Genomic DNA, 20555 nt, shown 5'->3' with positions numbered 1-20555 from the left:
TCATTTGCAAAAGTTGAGATTTTATTCTTTAGGAAAATCCTGCAGACTCTACCTTTCACTTCAGTAACATATTTCTAAACTTTACTTTTGGGAACTGCAATTCTTCTGTTCAAAGTCTAATCACTGGATTTGGAAACAATATCAGTGAGGAGAAAGAATGAGCTTCAGTGGTAATTAAAAAACAGAAGTTTTCGCACCTGCAGAGTTGTGAGCCGAGAAATTGACAAGTAGCGTGGTGCAAACTTCACAACTAAAGTGAGACTAGTTTTCAAGTTGATTTGCCATCTGCTGTGTGAGCAGCAGTGTCTACGTGGTGATAGTGATGAGCTTGAACATGTATGACAGGAACAAAAAGTGTTTGTAGTTTAAAAAGAAAAGCTTGGTGGTTTGAAGGAGAGTTTGTTAACGGAAAGAACTTTAAGCATCACATAATACAAACAAAGCCCTGATGCACACAGGAAGGGAATAATATATTAAAATAAATGAAAACACAGCAGTGACATGACAAACAGATACTTTGAGTATAAATAGCTTTCTCACCATCTCATTGTGGATTCATATGAACAGTATCCATAAAAAGGTAGATATTGTCAGTTTAATGTGATGGTAATTTTTTACACAGCAGTAAGGATTATAGGAGAGCTTTAATGCGTATTCATCTTCATGCAGCTCTCCATCAGCTTTTCATCCTCCTGAGAAAAACCCATTTCATGTTACATTCTGAATACTTTACAGGATTTACTTCTTGGCTGCACAGTGATGTTAGAAACCTGTTTGCATGTTGTTTCAGTCCAACTCTGTCCCAAAGCCCATTGCTCTCCAGCTGAGCTTCGTCAGGGCACTATTCCTGAAAGACCGATGACTGCTGGCCATCAGCCATCTCTGGTGTAATGAACTGTGCTTTATACTGATTTGTTATAAGACATTACCTGTCATCATTCTTGTTTCCAATTCACAAACACATCACAATGACTTAATTATTGATGGATTAAAAATTGTACAGGGATCTGGTGGACCGTCGCTACCAGCTGCTTGCATGATTAACTGCAGGAGCTTTCCTTTAGCCAGAGTTAAGAGTCCATATTGAAGACATATTTCTACCCACATGCTAACACTCCAATTAGTAAAAGTGAGTGTTTCCCAGGCCTGGATTTCCTGCTTCAGAGTCCCTTTGCTTCAGATCTTGGATAGATAATTATGGGCAGATTTATACCTGGGACGTCTTCTGATTGCAATTACCAAGAAATGGTAGCAAACCAACCACTGCTGGTTCATCTTAATGAGACTCTATCATAATCATTGTAACATAGATATATTCTTAGTCTTACTGTGCTCATCTCAGGTGGATCCATACCCCATTCTGTACCCCTGTTCAGGAAAAAGCTTTATCTGTTCGGCGTTTCATTTCACTTTGGTTGTCATTTACTTCCTCCATGCTACTTCCACTATCGTAGCCGCTCAGGATAGCTTTTTCCACTCTTATCTTAACACACAAAGTCTCTTGTGCACTGGGCACGCTGTGATTGGCTGATGTAACCATGTTTACGCACTGCCCAGAAACGTCCCAAAACAACTAAAACATCAACATATACGATTAGGAGGGGGTTTGAGGCAGAGGCATTGACATACATGTATAAAGGCCAAAAAGTGACAAATAAGCAGGATTAGTCCTGCAAAAGTTGAGATTTTATTCTTAAGGACAATCCTGCACTCTACCGTCATATTTTACTATGTTGCTGTACCATTTGATAAAAATAATTTCTTTAGTTACAAGCTTTTAAAATGTTATGAGCTATATTCTTTTTAAATAGTTTCCAGCTTTTATCATGCCAAACAGAAAATCTTTGTAATGTCTGAATGAGAGGAAAGTTAAGCAGGTGCAAAATCTGAATATGAAAAACGGTTTATACTTGACTTGTCTTGAGAAAGGTGAGTCCCATGTTTCAGATACTTCAGAAACTATCGTATAAAACAACTTTTTGCAAAGGACTTATTTTCACTTGTGCTGGTTTGGAAAATGTATTTCTTTTGCTTTTATGAAGAGCTCACTCTTCTTCTGGAGCAACAAGAGACGCAGCATGACGTCAGCCTGTCTGCTTGAATCTTCTCTTTATTCCAGTTTAAGTCAAAAGGTCAGGACGGCTGAAAGTGAAAGTTCAAACATTGCAGTAGGACTTTTTTTGTCTTGTTTTTAGCTTTATACTCTCAATCACAACACATGGGCTGTGAAATAACTGTGGCAAAGAACACTCACAGACTTTAACTGACATTTATCAAAAGACTTTTTGTCTTTTCTTGAGGATACAGCAGTGAGCCAAAGTAATGATTTCACTTTGCTTAAAAAAATCTAATTAATTATTTTCTCTATGGGTTGTATTTTTGAAATAATGAGCATAAATACTGTTTTCAATTACAAGTTGTCAAGGTAAGTGTATTTTTTTCCCCCATGTAGGTCTGTCTGACTCATTTGTCCCTCAGGCTGTGACTCATCATTGAGGATATAGCTCAGGTAATAATGGAGGCAAACTTTGAAGCCAAACTATAAAACGGATGGACTTCCTTCATCTCCTCCCTCTCTGTTTTGAAAGCAATGCTGGCTGAGTCCTCAATATTGCAATATCCCGTTACGACCAGTAAGCTCCATAGAGGTCTGCTGTGCAGGCTCAAGCTGCTGTGTCTTTGGTCCACTGATCAAAGCGCTGAAGCATGAGTGCGTCTGGCCTCCTACTATTGAAATTCTGCCCACTGTAGAGGGACATGGCGGTGTGCTGTGGGTGGAAGTTTTCTCACAAGGATCAGTTTTCTCACCTGGCTCTGTCAGGTCTGAAAATAGTCTTTCAAAATAGGTGACGACTTCATCTGTGCTTGTTTTATAGATGAGCTGAAGGAGAAGTTGCAGGATTTTGTGTCCGAGACCAACAGCCAACGTCCAGGATTTATTAAGATGGTGCGACATGACAAGCAGGAGGGGCTGATCCGGTCCAGAGTGAGTGGGTGGAGGGCTGCCACCGCCCCAGTCGTTGCCCTGTTTGATGCCCACGTTGAGTTCAATGTTGGCTGGTGAGTCACTTGAGGCGATGCAGCAGGAGGTCAGATCAGCTAAACATAAAGATGCTGGTTCTGCAGTTATATGATTGTGTGTGGGTTTACAGAAATGAATTACATTTTTGATCCTACTCTTTTTTCTGAGACCTTTTTTGTGTCTTGGTCCAAACAAATTTTGAAGATCTACTCATAGAGCACAATGCACATGACCTTAACTATCACTGTTAGATTACTCACACTCCCTCGGAAACTCTGCACTTTGTCATGAGAATCTAAAAACATCCAAACTTACACTTTAGTCAGTTAACGTGGTATCAAGTCTTTATTGTATGATCAACAAGAAGCCACACTCAATGTGTTGTAAACTTTGTGTTTAATTGGGTCCCCCAGTTGACAAAGTGGTACCTTACATGTCTGGGCTGATATTTCCCTGTACATGTTAAAGTAGTGTTTACAAAATATAATATCATCCTGCTTTATTGTAGCAGTTAAATGATTCACTCACTGTGTCTCTTTGCTTTGGGAACTGCACAAAATTGATATTTTTCAGTGTGCAGTAAATCATCTTATCAGATATCTAACCCCTTGCAAAATTATAGACTTGGGATTTTGGAAGTGATAAATTGGTGGTATCACTTCTGTGGGTCATGTGTTGATGCTTTTAGCATTAGTCTGTTTCACATTAGTTAGAAACTCCTGGCTTTAAATTACATCATTTCAGAGACATTATTTCAGCTAGAACTGCGACATCACTTTGGGGAAATATTTGAAGACAAACGGCTCTGACCTTTATTTTCACCTCCTGAATGTAAAAGAATATAAAACTAAATTGTGTTTCCTGACACTTTGGTGTGTGCTGTATTTCAACGGGTTGAAAACTGGTAAAAATTTAGATTTTAGACTCCTTTCCTGATTTCAATTATATATTAACACTGAAATCCCAATTTAAGCTCAATGAGACAACTATCAATCTTTTTTGATCTAAATGTCTTCAAGAAATAAACCTTACACATGTACTAAAATGTAGACTAGCTTTAAATCTTGCACTACTCTGAGAGTGAAACTGTAATAACAAAAGAATCATACCGTGTTGTATAATATGTTTAAATAGATTTGACATGTGTTAATGAAGAATCATTAAAGTAGGTTACACATGTTCACATTTAATGTCTGCTTAGTAATTTGTAGATTTTCAGTAATTCACAGGGCATTCAGGTAATACAGAAATGGTTACATCTCTTCATTTTTTAATTAAAAAAAGACATCATGTCAACTTAGAGAGAGAGCTTTGTCAGAATAATAAATTAGAACTCATTTTGACTTTTTCTAAGGGTGGCCCTGACGGGACTATCACGATCACAGCGTTAATGAAGAGAGCCTGTCAAAACAAACTCTTAAAGATTAATTTCTCTTTCCACGTTTGAAGGGCTGAGCCGATTCTGCAGAGAATTAAAGAGGACAGAACCCGAATAATCTCCCCATCATTTGACAACATCAAGTATGACACCTTTGAGATTGAGGAGTATCCGCTTTCAGCCCACGGCTTTGACTGGGAGCTGTGGTGTCGCTATCTCAACCCGCCCAAAAACTGGTGGCACAGGAGTAACAAGAGCGCTCCCATCCAGTAAGTAAACACCACAGTGAAAGCCTATATCAAATAATGTGAAATGATTACATCAAATAAATGTCATCCCTGCTCATAACTCATGCAACATTCTTGGACAAGTTATACTGCCTAAAGGGGCTGTGAGGAGTTTCTAAGTTATCTTAAAAAAGGTTCCCTTCTAGATATATGCCTGATCGTAGTCCACACTTTAAAATGAGATTATCAGCACCAGTGTTACCGGTTATTGGTTATTTCAAAATACCTAAATTCTTAGCTTCCTGATTGGGTCAAGCAGGACCAGATTGATTTACAGCATGTGTAGGTCTCTATGACAACACCACGCCAGCTGACAAAGTTCAGTAGTAAGAGGAGAGATCTGTGTTTTTCTCTGCTGAAAATGATTTCTGTGATTAATATTGTAGTGATGGTGGACACAGGAGTCAAACTGTCAGACAGAAAAAGGACAGAACAGCAGAAGAAAGCTAAACAGGAGAGTGATAGCACAGGGGCTAAAGGCTAACACAGGGGCTAAGCTGTTTTTGATATTGTTCCTTCCAACCCACATGCAGCAGTTATTCTGCAGTGGTCTGTTCAAACTTAAAAGACAGTTGATTAAAATGAAGAGTGAGGTTACGTGGATGACTAGTAGGACATAACCAGGATTCACCAACGTTACACATTAGAGACCTGTCTTAGGCTGCCAGCTGCGCTAAACATAGACGGCTACTAAGCTACATACAAACTAAGAGAGTTTTTTTTTTTTTCACGTTAGCCTGCAGATACAACAGAGCATGGGGCTGCCGATGTTGCTACTTTTAGCTGGCTACTTCAAGCTTTGCTTGACGATACGTTTCAAACTGTAGCACTACATAACCGTACTGATTAATATCTTTCCCCGGCAAAAAGTTGCCTCAAACAAACAGAATTTGTTTCGACCCAATCTCCATTTAATTCCAAAACGAACACACATTTTGCTAAAAGTAATTTAGGACACTGTGCGTGAGACTCTGGGCCAGAATGTGACGAGGCAGTCCAATTAAAAACAGATCCTCCTCACAGCATCTTTAAGGTCTCTTTTCTTTTCCCTGCTACTGTGCCAAGCTAACAGATAACCTGAGCAGAGGTACACCATAGATCTTTATCATCTTTAATCCCTCAGGAGCCCAGCTCTGATTGGCTGCTTTGTGGTGGACCGGCTGTACTTTGAGGAGATTGGCCTGTTGGACGAGGGGATGGAGGTGTACGGGGGTGAAAACGTGGAGCTGGGCATCAGGGTGAGTAATAATGTCTCCCCCCTCTGGACATGGATCATTGTTCATGCAGGTAATGTGTGGAAAATTACCCATGATAATGACACTTAATGACTGTTGAGAACAAGGTCATGGAGGGTCTCATTGTCTGGTTTTCTATGAAACACAAAACTGGTTGAAAAAGTGTGACTAGGCTGAAATGATAAAAGATAATAAGAGGTGGAGGGGGAGTTAGATGATGAAAGAGATTAGTGAATGAAGAATATGAAGCCAGTGTGCGTTTTATTGTCGTGACCAGTCCGTGTTCTGCCATATAATGGTCCTCTGCTGATAAGCTTTTCATGCTAGACGTTGTTTATCAATTTTGACACTGTAATGTACTGATGTTATTCTATGGGCTGCACTTAACAGCTTTAAATGCAGTCAAAAGTGCACAGCAGACGTGCTTCTAAGGATTATACCTTTTGGTTAAAAAGTGAGGCGTACATTTCAGAAGAGTTGTATATGGTCTTTTGATTATTCTGAAGTGTGTTTTTGTGAACATCTATCAAACCAATCATCTCCTGTTCCCTTTAAAAGTCAGGTTCTGCCAGGGCTAACATACAGCTGTTTAAGTAGTTGGTGGTTCTGAGGTTGTTTTTCCAAAAAAGACAGACTAATGTCTATTTGGATTATTATTATTATTATTTTGGGATTGGTTGCTAGGCGCTACCCGGGTAGCTGCCTGTTGCAGCAGCTCTCTCGTCTTTGTCCGTTTCTTGTGGTTTTTTCGTCTCTTTTTCGTCGTCTTTGTGTTTGGAGTGGATCATCACTTTGTATGGTTCATTGTCGGTCACGGACACCAAACTTTTTGTGGCTTCGGCTGTATTTTTTACTACTTTTCTCCTGTGTTTGTCTGGAGATCCTACATGTAACCATGGCTGCATTGTTTACATGCGAAATTAGCTGTTAGCAGCCTGTAGCATGTCAATGCTAACTAGTGTAGGGCTTGATGATTTCCCTCGAGCTGAGGAGGAGGAGGTGAGGACGACGTGCTGGTTCTCGGATGTGAGCTGGGAGGTGACGACGTGGACCTGTCCTTCCATCCATCGTTGTTGGGAACGTGGGATCTCGCTCCGGGGGATGGATGAGCTAGCTGTGCTAACCCAGCGGCATCGTGCTGTTCACGGACGTGGCTGACGGAGCTGACATCGGACGCCGCGACACATCGGAGGAGCTTCACCTGCTGTGAGCAGACAGGATCCAGGAGACAGAGACTGAACAGACTGCTGGGGAGGCTCAGTCCTGGACCCTGTGGAGGTGGAGACTGGCTGGGCTGGAGAGTGGTGGTCGGGATGTCGTCATCTAATTTCTTATGGACATTTTTGCACTTTCTATACTCTTTCTTACTTTTGTTTTCTTAAATGCTGCGGTGACTCCTGAATTTCCCCTCGGGGATAAATAAAGTATTTTCTATTCTATTCTATTCTATTCTATTTAGCTCCAGATCTTCCACTGTGCCCATGAACACACAGAATACAAAACAGCCACACTATGAAGCACAAATTTAAAGTCATTCATCACCCTATTTTCTCAGTTTAAAAGTGGGCGAGCTCTCTATCTTTGTTGATTTATTTTTCATGCTAGATCGTATTGCTATATTCTGAGCTTCATGTTTATTAGATGGTCTGAGTTAAAGTTTTTCCATCTCTGTCCGTGGCTAGTCAGGATAAAGGTACATCATAATAAAGCTCTGAGTTGCTTGTGCATGTGTGAGTGTTTTCCTGCATTAGTAGTGTGTATGAGGGACAGTCTTGTGTTGGTCTGAGGGAGGGGTTTTGGGTTTTGCAGGAAACTCTCATGGGCGAAGCAGGTGATAGGGATGGGTCTTCCTGTCCCTCATCCCATCAACAACTCCATTTGACATTTCTACCTGCCACACCTTGCAATCAATCTGTTAAGTCCTTCCTGGCACATAGGTTGTGGACCTGGTGGTGACTGTTTGGGAAGAGAGGCTCCTCCTTGGTGTGCTGAGCTAACATGAGCTTCACCTGGGTCACAGATGTTTGCAGTGCTGGCTCTTTGGGGACTAGCTTAGCAGAGGTGTGATGTTTGATCAGGAGATAGAATAACTAATCTTGGTTGTGGACACAGGCTACATCACACCACTATATTCCTGCCCTTTACTTTGAGGAGGGGGAAATAATGCTTGTTATTTTTCACACCGGAATGATCATCAGACATTGAGTTTATTGCTTGAGATTCTTTCTCCCCGGATGTGCTGACGTTTGTAACTGGCTGCTGAGTCAATGGTTGATCTTTTGTTGTTGTCCGCTGTTTGTTGTAAAGTACCAAGTAGCTGAACCTTTTAGATTACTGTAGTTGTAAAGAGGTAATTGAGTTTGAAAAGTGACTCTATACAACATCAGTTATTGCAGTTCCAGCGGAGTTACATCACCCACAACAGCACGACGACTCTGCACCAGAGAGGTTTGATAGATGGCACAATTGCTTTCTACTGCCTCAAGATAGCTCCCCCTCTGTGCTTGACCACGCCTCATTTCAAGACCAAAACACCCATTGGCAGACTCTTTAGAGAAAGGCCACTTGCTACTGACATAAAGTGGGTGGTTCAGGTCTAGCAGTGGCTCTCGTCTTCTGGCAACTTTGAGCCTCATTTGAGAGAAGAACCTCAGTTTTTCAAGCTCTTTTAGCAGCAGTTCTTCAGTTATCAGAGCAGCTTTCATAAGTCCGCTGTATGATGGAGAAATGGGCTACATCACATGATACACACATGAAAGCAATTTAAATACAAGGTTTTTGTGTCTTAGTGGGATTTATGTCCTGAAATTCAAGTATCATCAACATAATCCTTTTAATACCTTCTATGCATTATTCTTAATGTAAGGATTAGACATTTACATTTACCAGGAACGAGTAATTATGATGAAAGAGTTAAGGCTAGGATAAAGAATTTTCTTAAGTGAATGATCACCTTAGACTTGTTGTGACTCCGCTGAAGCACTTGTGGGAGTTGCAGCACTAAAAGTCACTCTTACTGCTGGCAGGGGTGTGTGAAGAGATTCTTGACTGTGTTGTGGTTGTGTATTTTTCTTCTCAAAGAGCTATACTTAAAGTAATCTGCAAACCATCTCTAGGTCTCACTTCACTAGAAAATGGGTTGGTGTGTTTTCAGTTCAGCAACACTGCAAACAGACGGGCGCGTGAGAGAACAAAGCCTCCATAGGGGAAAGCTAATGATAGCGCACTTTTACTGCACAGTGTCACTAATGCAGGTATTGGCCTGTTCAATAACAAGAAGGTAGGTTTCTCTGTGAACGAAGCAGAAAAGTGAACAGAACATTGAATATGGAAATATCCATCTTCACTAATGACAAGATACAATCATCTGAAAGACAGGAGATCAGTCCAGCAAGTCATTTTCTTCAGAAATGACATGCCTTGGTCTGATGATAGCAATGCTGATTGCTTTACAGCTGGACACATTGATGATTTTATCACATCTATCACAAACTTGGGTCCTAACTCTGTGAATAAGCAGTTTGATTAATCTTTCTTGGCTCTGTACCTCAGTTTTGACTCCACTGTTTCACTCCATGTTGTTTACTTGCTTGTGTAAGTCTGAATGTGCTCGCCCTTGCCTGGAGGTTAATGTAGTCTCCAGTTCAGTAATGCTTTTCAAACAGAGGGTGACACACTGAGCCCACAGCTACATGACCACAGGACCCTGGCTTGGCCCCAGATTAGCAGTCCCATAGAGCCCCTGCAGGGTTTCTCTGCCTGTCTGTCTGCCTGTCTGCCTGTCTGTCTGTCTGTCTGCCCGGCCGCAGCATATTGGTCATGCCTCTGGACCACCTGCCAGCACACAGACAGGCAGCTGACGCATCCTCAGAGACACACTCAAACCAGGCCAGCAGCTCCAGGCTTTGGCTGAGGCTTGAAAGGGATGTCCTGTGCAGCATGAGGGGGAAATGAAACGCTGCATTCAAATTCACAGTCTGTCACTGAAAGAGAGCTGAATATTTGTATGGTGATGTACAAGGATTACCATTTTAATCCAGCATAATGACATAAATGAAATATTTATTTTATGTGTCTGGGTGTGCAGCTGCAGGGATTTGTATGTTGTTGTTTTGCTGAATAATGAACACACATAACCTTTGAAATCCTGTGAAATCATTTATGGTTGAGCAGAGGCTTTTATTTTGAAAGCCATGACACTTAATTGTAAAATATTAAGTTTGTTTATAGAGCAGATTTTGGAAAAAAGCAAAGTTTCATGCATTAATGACGGTGTTGGTCAAAATGAATAAGAGAGGGTTTGTCAGTCAGCAATGCAGTCAATGCAGTGGCATTTCAGATGTGGATAAAAACCAATACAATGAACAAAGCCAAGAGCTAAATGTAAAAAAAAATATGTAAATATGTTGAAGTGCAGATGTCTTTCCAGCAAACAACTCTGCATTAAAGGTAAAAGAGGATTTCACTATCCCAACACTGTGCGCTGGTCATTGCACACAGTTGAAAGTAAACGGAAAACTCTGGCAAGGTTCAAACACAGCAGAACCTACTGCCAGAAAAGGTCAATCAAAATAGTTAGGTCTCCCATATCTGCCATAACTGAACTCAAACTAGTGATTCGAGACTCCAAATCTTCTACATTTACATCTCTTGGAAAACACTGTGAGCCCGAACATCCACACTTTTTCAGCTAAGCACTGTTTGCATCTGCCACTGCAGTGACGCTGGCAGCCTCAGCACATAAACCAGCTGGTTGATGCGTCTTTGGAGGCGGGTGTTTTAGCATGAATTTAGCCCTTATTTTGCAAACTGGTGGTGTTGCATTTCTGCTGGATGTACCCTCGTTTTTTTTTGTCTTGTGCACCAAACCAAAGTGAGTTAAGATGTTGCCATCTGTAATGTTTTGTGATAAATTAATAAGAGATAAACCTTGAAAGCACCAGTCCTTGTTCACCATGAAAAACGAGTGAAAGCCACTGAACTCTGATCTTTCATAGCTTCCTCACAGCTTGGCTGACTGCTTAATTTTGAGCTTAAAGTCACAATGTGGTGATTTGTATCTTGGGTAGCTTTATGAATGTACAGCAGACCCGAGACATAGTTCTTTTTTGTAATGTGATCCTTCAAGTCTGGCTGGGCGGTAGAACACATACCAAGCTGGATGGGACTCTAAATCCAAATAATAACACAAATGATTTTCCAAAACACCTGTGAACACTGGGTTTTGTGCCAGTGAAGCCAGCCTGCAGCAATGCATCACAGAGAGACCAAAGCAGAAATCATCGCTCTTTAGCAGTGCCAGGAAGGTTGCATTGAGAAATGAGGATCATTGATGAAAAACAATTATGAGGCTGGCTTTGTGCAGAGTATTTATGGAAGTGTCAATAAAACACAATTACTGTCATATTAACGATTTTCACTGTAGATTTCAGCCAAAATTTCAGTAGGTGATTTATATTTAGTTAACAATGTGCAACATAACTTGTTTCTTTTTTAAACAGCAAGGCAAGATAATATACAGCAAGATAGTATAGATAGCACATGAAACATAGCACACAATAAGAAAGTGTGTATTAAGCAGTAAAGGCTGATATCTAGTCAAAGGGTGGTTTCAGCAGACTGGTGCTGTGCCTCAAATTGGATACTTCCATCAGTACACTTGCATGAAGTATACTACATACTTGCTAGAGAAGGGCACACAATCTACAGGGTAGTGTTGGATCAGATCAAGTACTGATGCTTCACACATCCTGGCAATGAGGATCACATTTCATTTCACATTCGTTCTGCTTTTTAGTAAGTGCAACCATAATCATGAGAAGTGTCCAGCGTTCCACACTCAACTTTTCGACCGTCTTGAGTGCACCAGCTGGGAAATCCAAGTTTATCCTTACTATCAGAACAAAAAAAATACTTATGCACTCAAAATAGTGAGTGGAAGTGAACAACAACCCTAAGGTAAGCAGGAATCAGATTCAAAGCAACTGCATAAGATTTTCAACCTCCTGCAGAATAAGTCAACGTAAACTTGTTGGCATTTTGAATGGATGCGTAGTCTTTAAAGTCTGCTGTAACACAGTCATATACATTTTTCCTCATTGTTGTGTATTTCTTTCTCTATCACTTGAAAGATACACAAGGTTCTGTGTAATTATACTGAATGAGCACCATAACTTATGCTGTGATGACTCTGTCTGCACTTTTAGAACAGCGCTGGCTGAGTTTAATGACCCCCGTGTTGCTGAAAATGTGTTAGATCCCACTGTGTAATCTCAAACTAACAGGACAATCAGGGAAAGAGACTTTTGTCTGACAGAGGTGATGTGAGCTCTAACAATTGTGGCACAGCCTCACTGAAGATTAAAAAAAAAGATAAAATCTTCATGGAAAAGTTTTACAAAGCAATTTGAACCTCAGTTTAAATGTACAAATGAAGCCCAACAAATGGTGTTATTACAAGATGTCTTTTAGAATTTTGAGCAGAAACTGTATTTTATGATAGCTATAAACAGTGAGTTTTTCTGAGTGGAGAGAGCTGTCCAATGACAGAACCCTGGTGAGTGTTGTTACTCTTTTCTTATTAGATTTATTATTCTTATTATTAAATCAATTTAATTTGACCACAGGGCATTGCCTGGCAGAGAAACACTGCTTATTTTAACCTTGCTTGCTAACCATCCTTAACATCTAAAGCCTTAATACTTTTCAAACAAAAGAACACTGTCAAAGATACTTAACACAGTATAAACAGACATGATTATCAGCCTTGGACATGGATTATCAGGGTGATATTTGGCTGAATAAGTTCATTAGCATTTTGTTTTCTTATCGCAGATAGAATTCATTCGAAAGAGAACTGCTCTGGCTCTGCTGCTGGTGCCTGTTTCCGGGTCTGCTTTCACTTACGAACACGAACACTATCTCAGTGACCAAACATCACAAGACCGTGTAACTACTGTACTGTAGCTGGTTTATAGTTCACTCCTTTGATGACTTTGAGAGTTTAGCTTGATTAAACTTTTTGTTAAAAGATCATGTAAACCCAGCTGTGTGTAGGATTTTTTAATACTTCAAATACTTCATTTGACCAAGCATTTTGTTTTACTATCAATGCATTTTGGTTTCAAATCTCAACATTGGTCCTGAAAAAGAAAAATCTAATTCTCATTATTGTAATTAACAAAATTATCCCCTATTGTCACATTGTTGTTTTTGAGTTGGGAAATGTATGTAACAAACAGAAGCTCCCGTTGCTTCCTCAGTTGTTTTAACCTGTGTAGTAACATAAAACTGTGGAGGAATCTTGAGTGTCTGGAACGATGAACCTAACCCAGGAGAAAGAGACTTTGTACCTTTACAGTTCTGTTGACATGACCCAGGGAGAGTAATGAACAGTAAGAGGATTGTGGGAGGCTGCAGTTGAATAGGTGAGTGGTGGTTACAGAGTTTCTTAAGATACCGTTTGGATTGGAGAGTCAGGAAAATAGGATAAATACAAAACACTTCAACACTGACAGGGATGAATACGATTTGACACATCTATTAGAAAATGCACATCATTCAACACTTCATGCTAATATTCATGAATGCACTCATTTTAGATTAAGGGCACTTTGCTCTGCTGTGCTGTGATTTTAAGTGAAAAAGCTTTACATTTATTTAACACTCACACAGTTCCTCCTAACTAAAATAATTGATTTCAAATCTGAAAATTGGATAATTTGCACAAACAAAAATGAAAGTTTGGACTAAGCTTTGAGAACATCTGTGGTTCAAAAATATCTCATCTCTGTGTGCTTTAAGAGTCAGCGAGGGTTATCTTTTAAAAGAACTCGATGCTTGATGATTCTGCCAAATGTTTCACCCCAGAAGATGTCATGACTGTGACTGTGTGTCCGATTCACCAACAGGTTTGTCTTATACCGACACTTTTTTCCTCAGCTGATGATTACATTTGTTCAGAGGGACGAAAATGTTAAGATTAAAAAACAAATCAAGTCTCAAGGTGAGGGGGTATTTTTGGTTTCAGTGTTTTCAATTTCAAAGTCAGCACTAAAAATATGTGTGTGTGCTTGTGTGTGTGTGTGTGTCAGTTTTGAGACTGCAGTCTTTTATTTTATGATAAGTGTCACAGTGCTGGCAACCAGTGGGACTTTTGTCAGCACAGATGTGTCAGGAGATGCTTGTCGTTAGAGCTGAGATATTAAATTCTTTAGAGTTTTGTTTCTGGAAGTAGAGCTAGTCTACAACAACCATGGCAGCATTTTTGAAGAAACTACACTCTCCTTTGTTTTTGTAGACTCAGTTTAAACTTGTGGATGTAAATGTCACACCTCAGGACCACTTTGTTGTCCATTCAAACTTTCCTCAATACATAAATTCTGGCTGTGAGTACGAAGCCTTTACCATGCCTTTGAATACCATTGTTGCTGAAAGTTAGGCAGCAAGATTTCCACAGACAATGTAAAAGCGATGATAAGACAGCTAGAATAAGGCTGGTCTAACATGAACAGTCCCCGGGTGATAACTCCTCAGTATCCATCTCCTTACAGGAAAAAAAAAATGTTTTTTTATCAGACAGTATGTTGTGGTAAAGAGCTACATTAATAATGCAAGGATTAAACTCTTCACATGGCACCCTGCATGGATTACTGCACCAATGTCTCCTAAGAATTACATTTATATGCATTTATTCTTCATTAGCCTTTATGTTCAAGGACAGTGTTTGGAGCCAATTGACGGTCGGAGAACATTTAAAGTAGATAGATGATGCATGCATGTAGGACATTAATGCTACACACTGGCAGCTGGACATCATTTTGTTTTCAGGCGTATTACAGCGCTGTCCAGCCATGTGAAAAGCTTTGTGTTAATTGGTCTCTGTCTGAACCTATCTGACTCACAGACTTCTGCTTTGTATTCAGATACAAAACAAAAGAGAGCAAGAAAAGACAAGAAAATAATTTTTCAAATGTCAGGACAAGGTGATATTGTCAGGAATCTTATTCAGCTGGGCTGTAGAGTCTTGTGTTTAGCCAGTGGTGTCTATTTAAACAAAGAAATCAAATGTAGTATCTATTTTTAGACCCCTGAGCACAAAGTTTGTTCTCCCTCCTATTAACAGTTAAAAAACCCATAACTGACTCAGACTTTTGCTTTCACCTAAATGCAACATAGAAGAACAAAGAAAGCATGATTTTCTGGACCAAATTCTAGGGCACACTGATTTTCAGGATGTTTTTCAACTGGATCAAAGTTTTTTGCTTGGCCTATTAAATCCCTGAAAATGTAGGAAATACAGTGTCTATTTTGAGACTGCAAGACAGTTTCTTCTGTTTCAGTACTTGTTTCTCTTCCTGGTTCTAAAAAATAAATAGATGAAAATAATAATGGACATTTCTACTGTCAAACTAATCAGGTTCTACAAAAGAATACTGCAAATCTTCTAATTTGGGGAGCTTTGACCTCTATCTTTTTTATTTTTGCTTAAAAAAAAAATCAGAATCAAAACTCAGAGTGTACCAAGAGGTATTAACTACCCAGTCAGCAGTATAAAGTGTTGGCTTTGAGGCTTTTGGACAGAGGTCTCTGGTGCATAGCTGCTTGATAAAATCTATTTAACCATGACAGAGCAGTGCTGATAGGGTCACTGTGTTTGGCACCTGGTGTGCTGTAGGGAGTAGTGGCACCAAGAGGGAACAGGCGGAGGTTGTTAAAATAATGAGTGAGTGATTGAATTTTAAAAACTTATTTTGCAGTTGAATGGCTGTTTAGCTGCGAGGAATAATTAATGACTGCGGTGAAAGTAAGGGAGACTCATCCCTGCTTAGTCCGTGCACACGTGGATGATGACTTAGCATCTTCTCTGTACAAACGATAGGTTCAGGTGTCTATTTACTACCTTCAACCCAACAGATGATGAATAAAAGGCAGTGGCATGTTAGGTCTTTTGATAAATAGCCTTGAAGTCCAGATAGGAGACAGAATTATAAAGGACTTTTTGTGCTCATTTAAGATGGTCAGTAAATGGTTCTCCTTTTCAGACTGCACTCAGTGGGAGTATAGTCATATACAGTAAAAACTCAATGCCAATTGCCTGCCCTGCTTTGACTCTGTGCTCTGGGCCGATTCACCTCAAAAGACGGCCTAAGCTTTGATGTGAAGGGTTTTATTATCGCAAAACAGTGTGGAAATGTGGAATGAATGCAGTGGGGAAATATTAGGGTGTTTTTTTAAAGCCTGCTATGGGTAGGAGGTGGTGTAGGGGGGGTTAGGAGAGGTGAGGTGCTGCAGGGAGATGAAAGAAGATAGCTTCAGATACTCAGACACTGAGTATAAAATGAAAAACAGGAAATTCTAAAAGCAGCATAGTAAATCACAGGAATATACGGTCAAAAAGTTCCTGAGGTGCTGCTCCTTTTGACAGGAGGTTACAGGAGATGTGTGCTTCCTTTGCCTGATGCATTTCTTTTAAGTTTGACAGCTTTCATTGAAAAGGTGTCACAGCAAATCTCATCATAGACAGTCAGGATGTTTGTGACATTTTACTTACTCTAAGAAATAAAGAGCAAAGGAGGCTTTTTCCAAAAGTAGAGGATTTTGACGCTACAGTTTGCGAGACAATTTCATTAGATTTCTGGATTTTATCGAGCTCATCTGAAGTGCAACTTCAGACCTCACATCGAGTATTTTAAATATTACATTGTTGAAAAAGTGCTGACCTAGATGAGGGCTGGCTGTTTAGAAAAGCTTGTTCTTTTTAAACCCAGGCTCTTTTATGCTGCTCCTGGTGGTATCCTTCAGGACGAAAAAAAAAAGAACTGGAGCTGTGCTGTTATCATATCCTCACATCGAGTGCGATTCAAGCGTCAGTCAGCCTGTATTAACATTCATGATGTTTATCATGGAAATACATTGAAGCCCATCATATCTCTACCTCCTGCCTGCGGTGATGACTCATGGCATGACTGATGCGTGAATTCATGGTTCCTCCTCAGACTCCAGTGTGCTCAGCTTTTAACTGGAATATGTCATTCTCCTCCTCCCTCCCTCACTCTTTCACTCTTTTATTTCCCTTTCTCTGCCATCATGTCTCACTCTCTTGTTCTCCACTGTTGATAATCTCTCAAAGTCATTATAAGAAAGGTCTTTAAAATAATTTGCAGAATGCATTTGTTTTGTTTCTCATTACTTAATTAGAAACACATTCAAAGTGTAATATCAAGTTCTCACTGACTGAGAAGTTAGTATTGGGATAATATGATAATGGTAAACTAGAGCCTTATTTAGCGGTGTTTTTGTGTGAAAGTAACGCCCTGAAAATTCTCTAAATAATGCGTGAATGCAGACCGATATCAGATTTTTTTTCGGTGGGAGTCCGTTTATTTGTGTTTTTGGTCAAGTGAAATATGGCCCCGCCTGAGTGCAGAGGAAACTGGCAGACGAGCAGGGAGGGGGTGTTTGGTGCGAGCACTCTGGGCTTCTGCTGCACAAAAACACTGCTGTAGGGGTAATTTCTGCCCTAAACCTTGTGATAGGACCCAACTTGTTCCATCCTGGAGTATCACTTTAAGTCCTATGCAGGCCTCTAGTTGAAAAACAGGAAATGTTTCAGACTTTACTTTGTTATATACTTTGATGGCTAGATAACTGTAGAACAGCTTTTCCAAACCTGCAGCTCATCAGGAATGCTCTGGTCCTCAGTGGTCAATGTATTCCAAAAGTGGTCTAAAGAAGGACAACTGGTAAACTAACAACAGAGTTGGACGAGGCTCACAGATGACCATTCGCAAAGTCTGATCCAAGAGAAGAGCAACTGGTGCCCAAATTACTAAAAAGGTAGGTTAGCTGACCACTGTCTGCCACTGACAGCAGCATGCGAGCATCAGAACTGGATCGCAGAGCAATGGGAAGAAGGGCCCTGGAGGATCACATCAACAATCCAAGTTATAAACTGGTCACCAAATTAGAGGTCGACCGATATGGGTTTTTTGGGGGCCGATGCCGATGCTTTCCAAATTTGGGCAGCCGATGCCAATATGTATAGCCGATTTTTCCAATTTGATATTCAGGCCGATTGTTAAATAAATATATATTTATCACATTTTTGTGAAACGCAGCAATTTCTGAGCAACTAAAAGAAATCTATTACAACAAGTCGTGTCCAGTCCTCTGAACATTTATTCAGCTTTCAAAACAATGAAATATTTTGTCTGAGTAAACACACAATGTAACAAGCAGTAGTAAACATTCACACTCTTCTTAAAATGTCAAAAAAGAAATTTAAACTTATTAATATAATTTGAACAAAAGTATGTAATGTATCCAAGTGGTTCCACAAGTTTGAGGTGCTCATCTTTTTTGTGCCTGATCAAAAATTGCGTCATTTTATACAACGGATCAAAAATCGGCTTTTTAAAAGAACATATGGCCAATGGCCGATAGAGACAAATGTCCAAATATCGGCCCGATATATCGGCCGGCCGATATATCGGTCTACCTCTACACCAAATTACCCAGATCACAATCTAGTCCAGCATCTGTGGGATCTGCTGGACAACCAAGTCTGACTCATGGAGGCCCCGTCTCACAACTTCTGGGGCTGTTAACATCTCGATTCCAGACATCAAAGCTCACCTTCAGAGGGCTAGTAGAGTCGATGCCTTGGGTAAATTATTTTTAGTTGGAAAGAATAAATTAAGTTAGCATACAGTAAAATTCTGTATTGTCAGAAAACTTCATTAAAAAGAACAGCAGAGACACGCTTCAAGCTACGGGAGATATTGCAAACATTTTATATACATCTTGATCCAAGTCTTGGCTATGAAACTGTTGTGACTGTAAATGTCACAACTTGATTCTGCTGCTGTTCACGGTGAAGAAGAAAAGCCCGACCATGTTACAGATGCTGTTTCAAGGCTGCAGGGTGTGACTGCTTGACAAGCTAAAAATAGAGTTTGGGTGATGTACTTTCAGGGCAGCAAGCCATATACAAACTGAAGGTTGCAAAAAGTTCACAGGATTATCACATAGACTTGCAATCCTATCATAAAGCTTAAAACTGTATTTTCTGTAATTTGATTGACATGTTGCTGCACAAAAACAACATAATTTTAATGCTTCAAATCCTCAGAGCTGTTGTGAAATAACCTTGTTAGTACTCTCATCAAAATCCACTTTAAACCACTAGGCACTGTGCTTGTGTAACTGGCACCAGTGTACAAAGAAAAATGAATAAAGCACTTCCACTCACATTACATTTGCATTAAAGGTATTTAGCTCCTGCACTTATCCAAAGCAAATTATGATGAGGGCAGCAGTAAGATTAGCTTATAGGCTCAGGCTGATGGTGCCCTGATAATAGATCTGAGCAAACACTTCAGTAATATGAGACCACTTCTCTGCCAGAAAAGTTCTACAAAGAGGAATTATAGGGAGAAAAATGGGATAGCAGGGAGGCTCAGACTGAGACAGCAGCATATTTGCAGGAGGATGTGGCAGAGAGGGGCGAGACACAAGTGGGAGCGGGGGATGTTAGATATCTTTCATGAGATGAGTTTTAAGTTTAAAAGGGAGTGGTAGTGTCGTCCTGACTGAGATTGTTCCCTCGCCGTGGAGTGAGGTCCTGACTTTTAATAAAAAAGTAGACTCAGGAATCGACTAAAAGTGGTGGGAGATTTGATTTGTTTGCGTGGCAGTGCAGGCAAAGCACAAAAACCTTTTAATAACAGGAACCAAGTGGCTGAAATTCTTCCAACCTGATTACTATTCAACAACTTTCTAACCACATGGAGTTGGAGACAAAGATCATGTACCAGTGTTGCTGAGCCATGTCCTCTTATTCAGCACTGCACTGCAAAGTAGATTTTGTGAGTCACCGTGCAAATTACATGGAAGGTTTGATCATTAAAGGAAGAGTGCCCCATTAGAAATACCCCACTGTATTAAATCATTGAAGTTTGAATAGAAAAACAATTCAGGCCCCCCAAAGTAATGGAGGACTCAGACTTCTGTCTTGACAGTAATGACCCATTTCTCGTAATTAATCTGGCAAAAAGCAGCAGATATTAAGTGTTTAACTGCAGGGGGCGTCACACAGGCAGAATTCAGAGGCGTTTGTTTCATTATCTTAAAGGAGAGCTGACACTGAAGAATGCGTGGGAGACTTCAGGCTGTAATTAATTTTTAGAAAGAAAACCCTGTAACAGTTCTCCACTGTGCTTGTTTTAGTGTGAACTCACCTCTTGGGTCATGCATTGAACTCTGTTAAAAGGAAATAACTGCAACTGGTTTAGTTGTCAGTAAACCCCTTTTTACATTTACCTTCATGAAAATGAAAAATAGGGGAATATATGTCTATCGCTCCAGTTGAGTTTGAGAGACTCAAGGTCGAGGTACAGCTCTTCACTGAGCGACTGTTTCCTGTATTTTAACCTTAGAATACATGCAATGCTACAAATCTATAGAATGGTTCACTTCTTGGAGACATAAAAATCTTTATTTTCTATTCAGGTTTTGGAAATGAATCTGTTTCTTTTTATTATCCAAAACCATGAATTGAGGTATACACTAGGACTAAAGTGGAGCCTCCCACAGGTCTTCATTATGTTTGCGAGGACATAGTGCTGCTGGCA

The 20555-nt window shown here is 40.1% G+C and overlaps 1 protein-coding gene across 1 annotated transcript in view; it reads left to right on the top strand.

The window, feature by feature from the left end:
- The window catches only part of galnt18b (UDP-N-acetyl-alpha-D-galactosamine:polypeptide N-acetylgalactosaminyltransferase 18b), a 92273-nt gene that overhangs the window by 50860 nt on the left and 20858 nt on the right, over positions 1 to 20555 (top strand). Inside the window, exons 4-6 of the mRNA XM_074667025.1 lie at positions 2877 to 3060; positions 4472 to 4669; positions 5811 to 5925. Of these exons, the coding sequence (XP_074523126.1) occupies positions 2877 to 3060; positions 4472 to 4669; positions 5811 to 5925 (497 nt within the window). The remainder of the gene's footprint in view (positions 1 to 2876; positions 3061 to 4471; positions 4670 to 5810; positions 5926 to 20555) is intronic.

The sequence above is a fragment of the Halichoeres trimaculatus genome, unplaced genomic scaffold, assembly GCF_033239565.1.
Source record: "Halichoeres trimaculatus isolate MK-OKI-2021-1 unplaced genomic scaffold, fHalTri1.1 fHalTri1_scaffold_3, whole genome shotgun sequence".
Taxonomy (NCBI): Eukaryota; Metazoa; Chordata; class Actinopteri; order Labriformes; family Labridae; genus Halichoeres; species Halichoeres trimaculatus.
The sequence above is the reverse complement of the archived record's forward strand: the minus strand, read 5'-3'. Positions and strand labels throughout refer to the sequence as shown.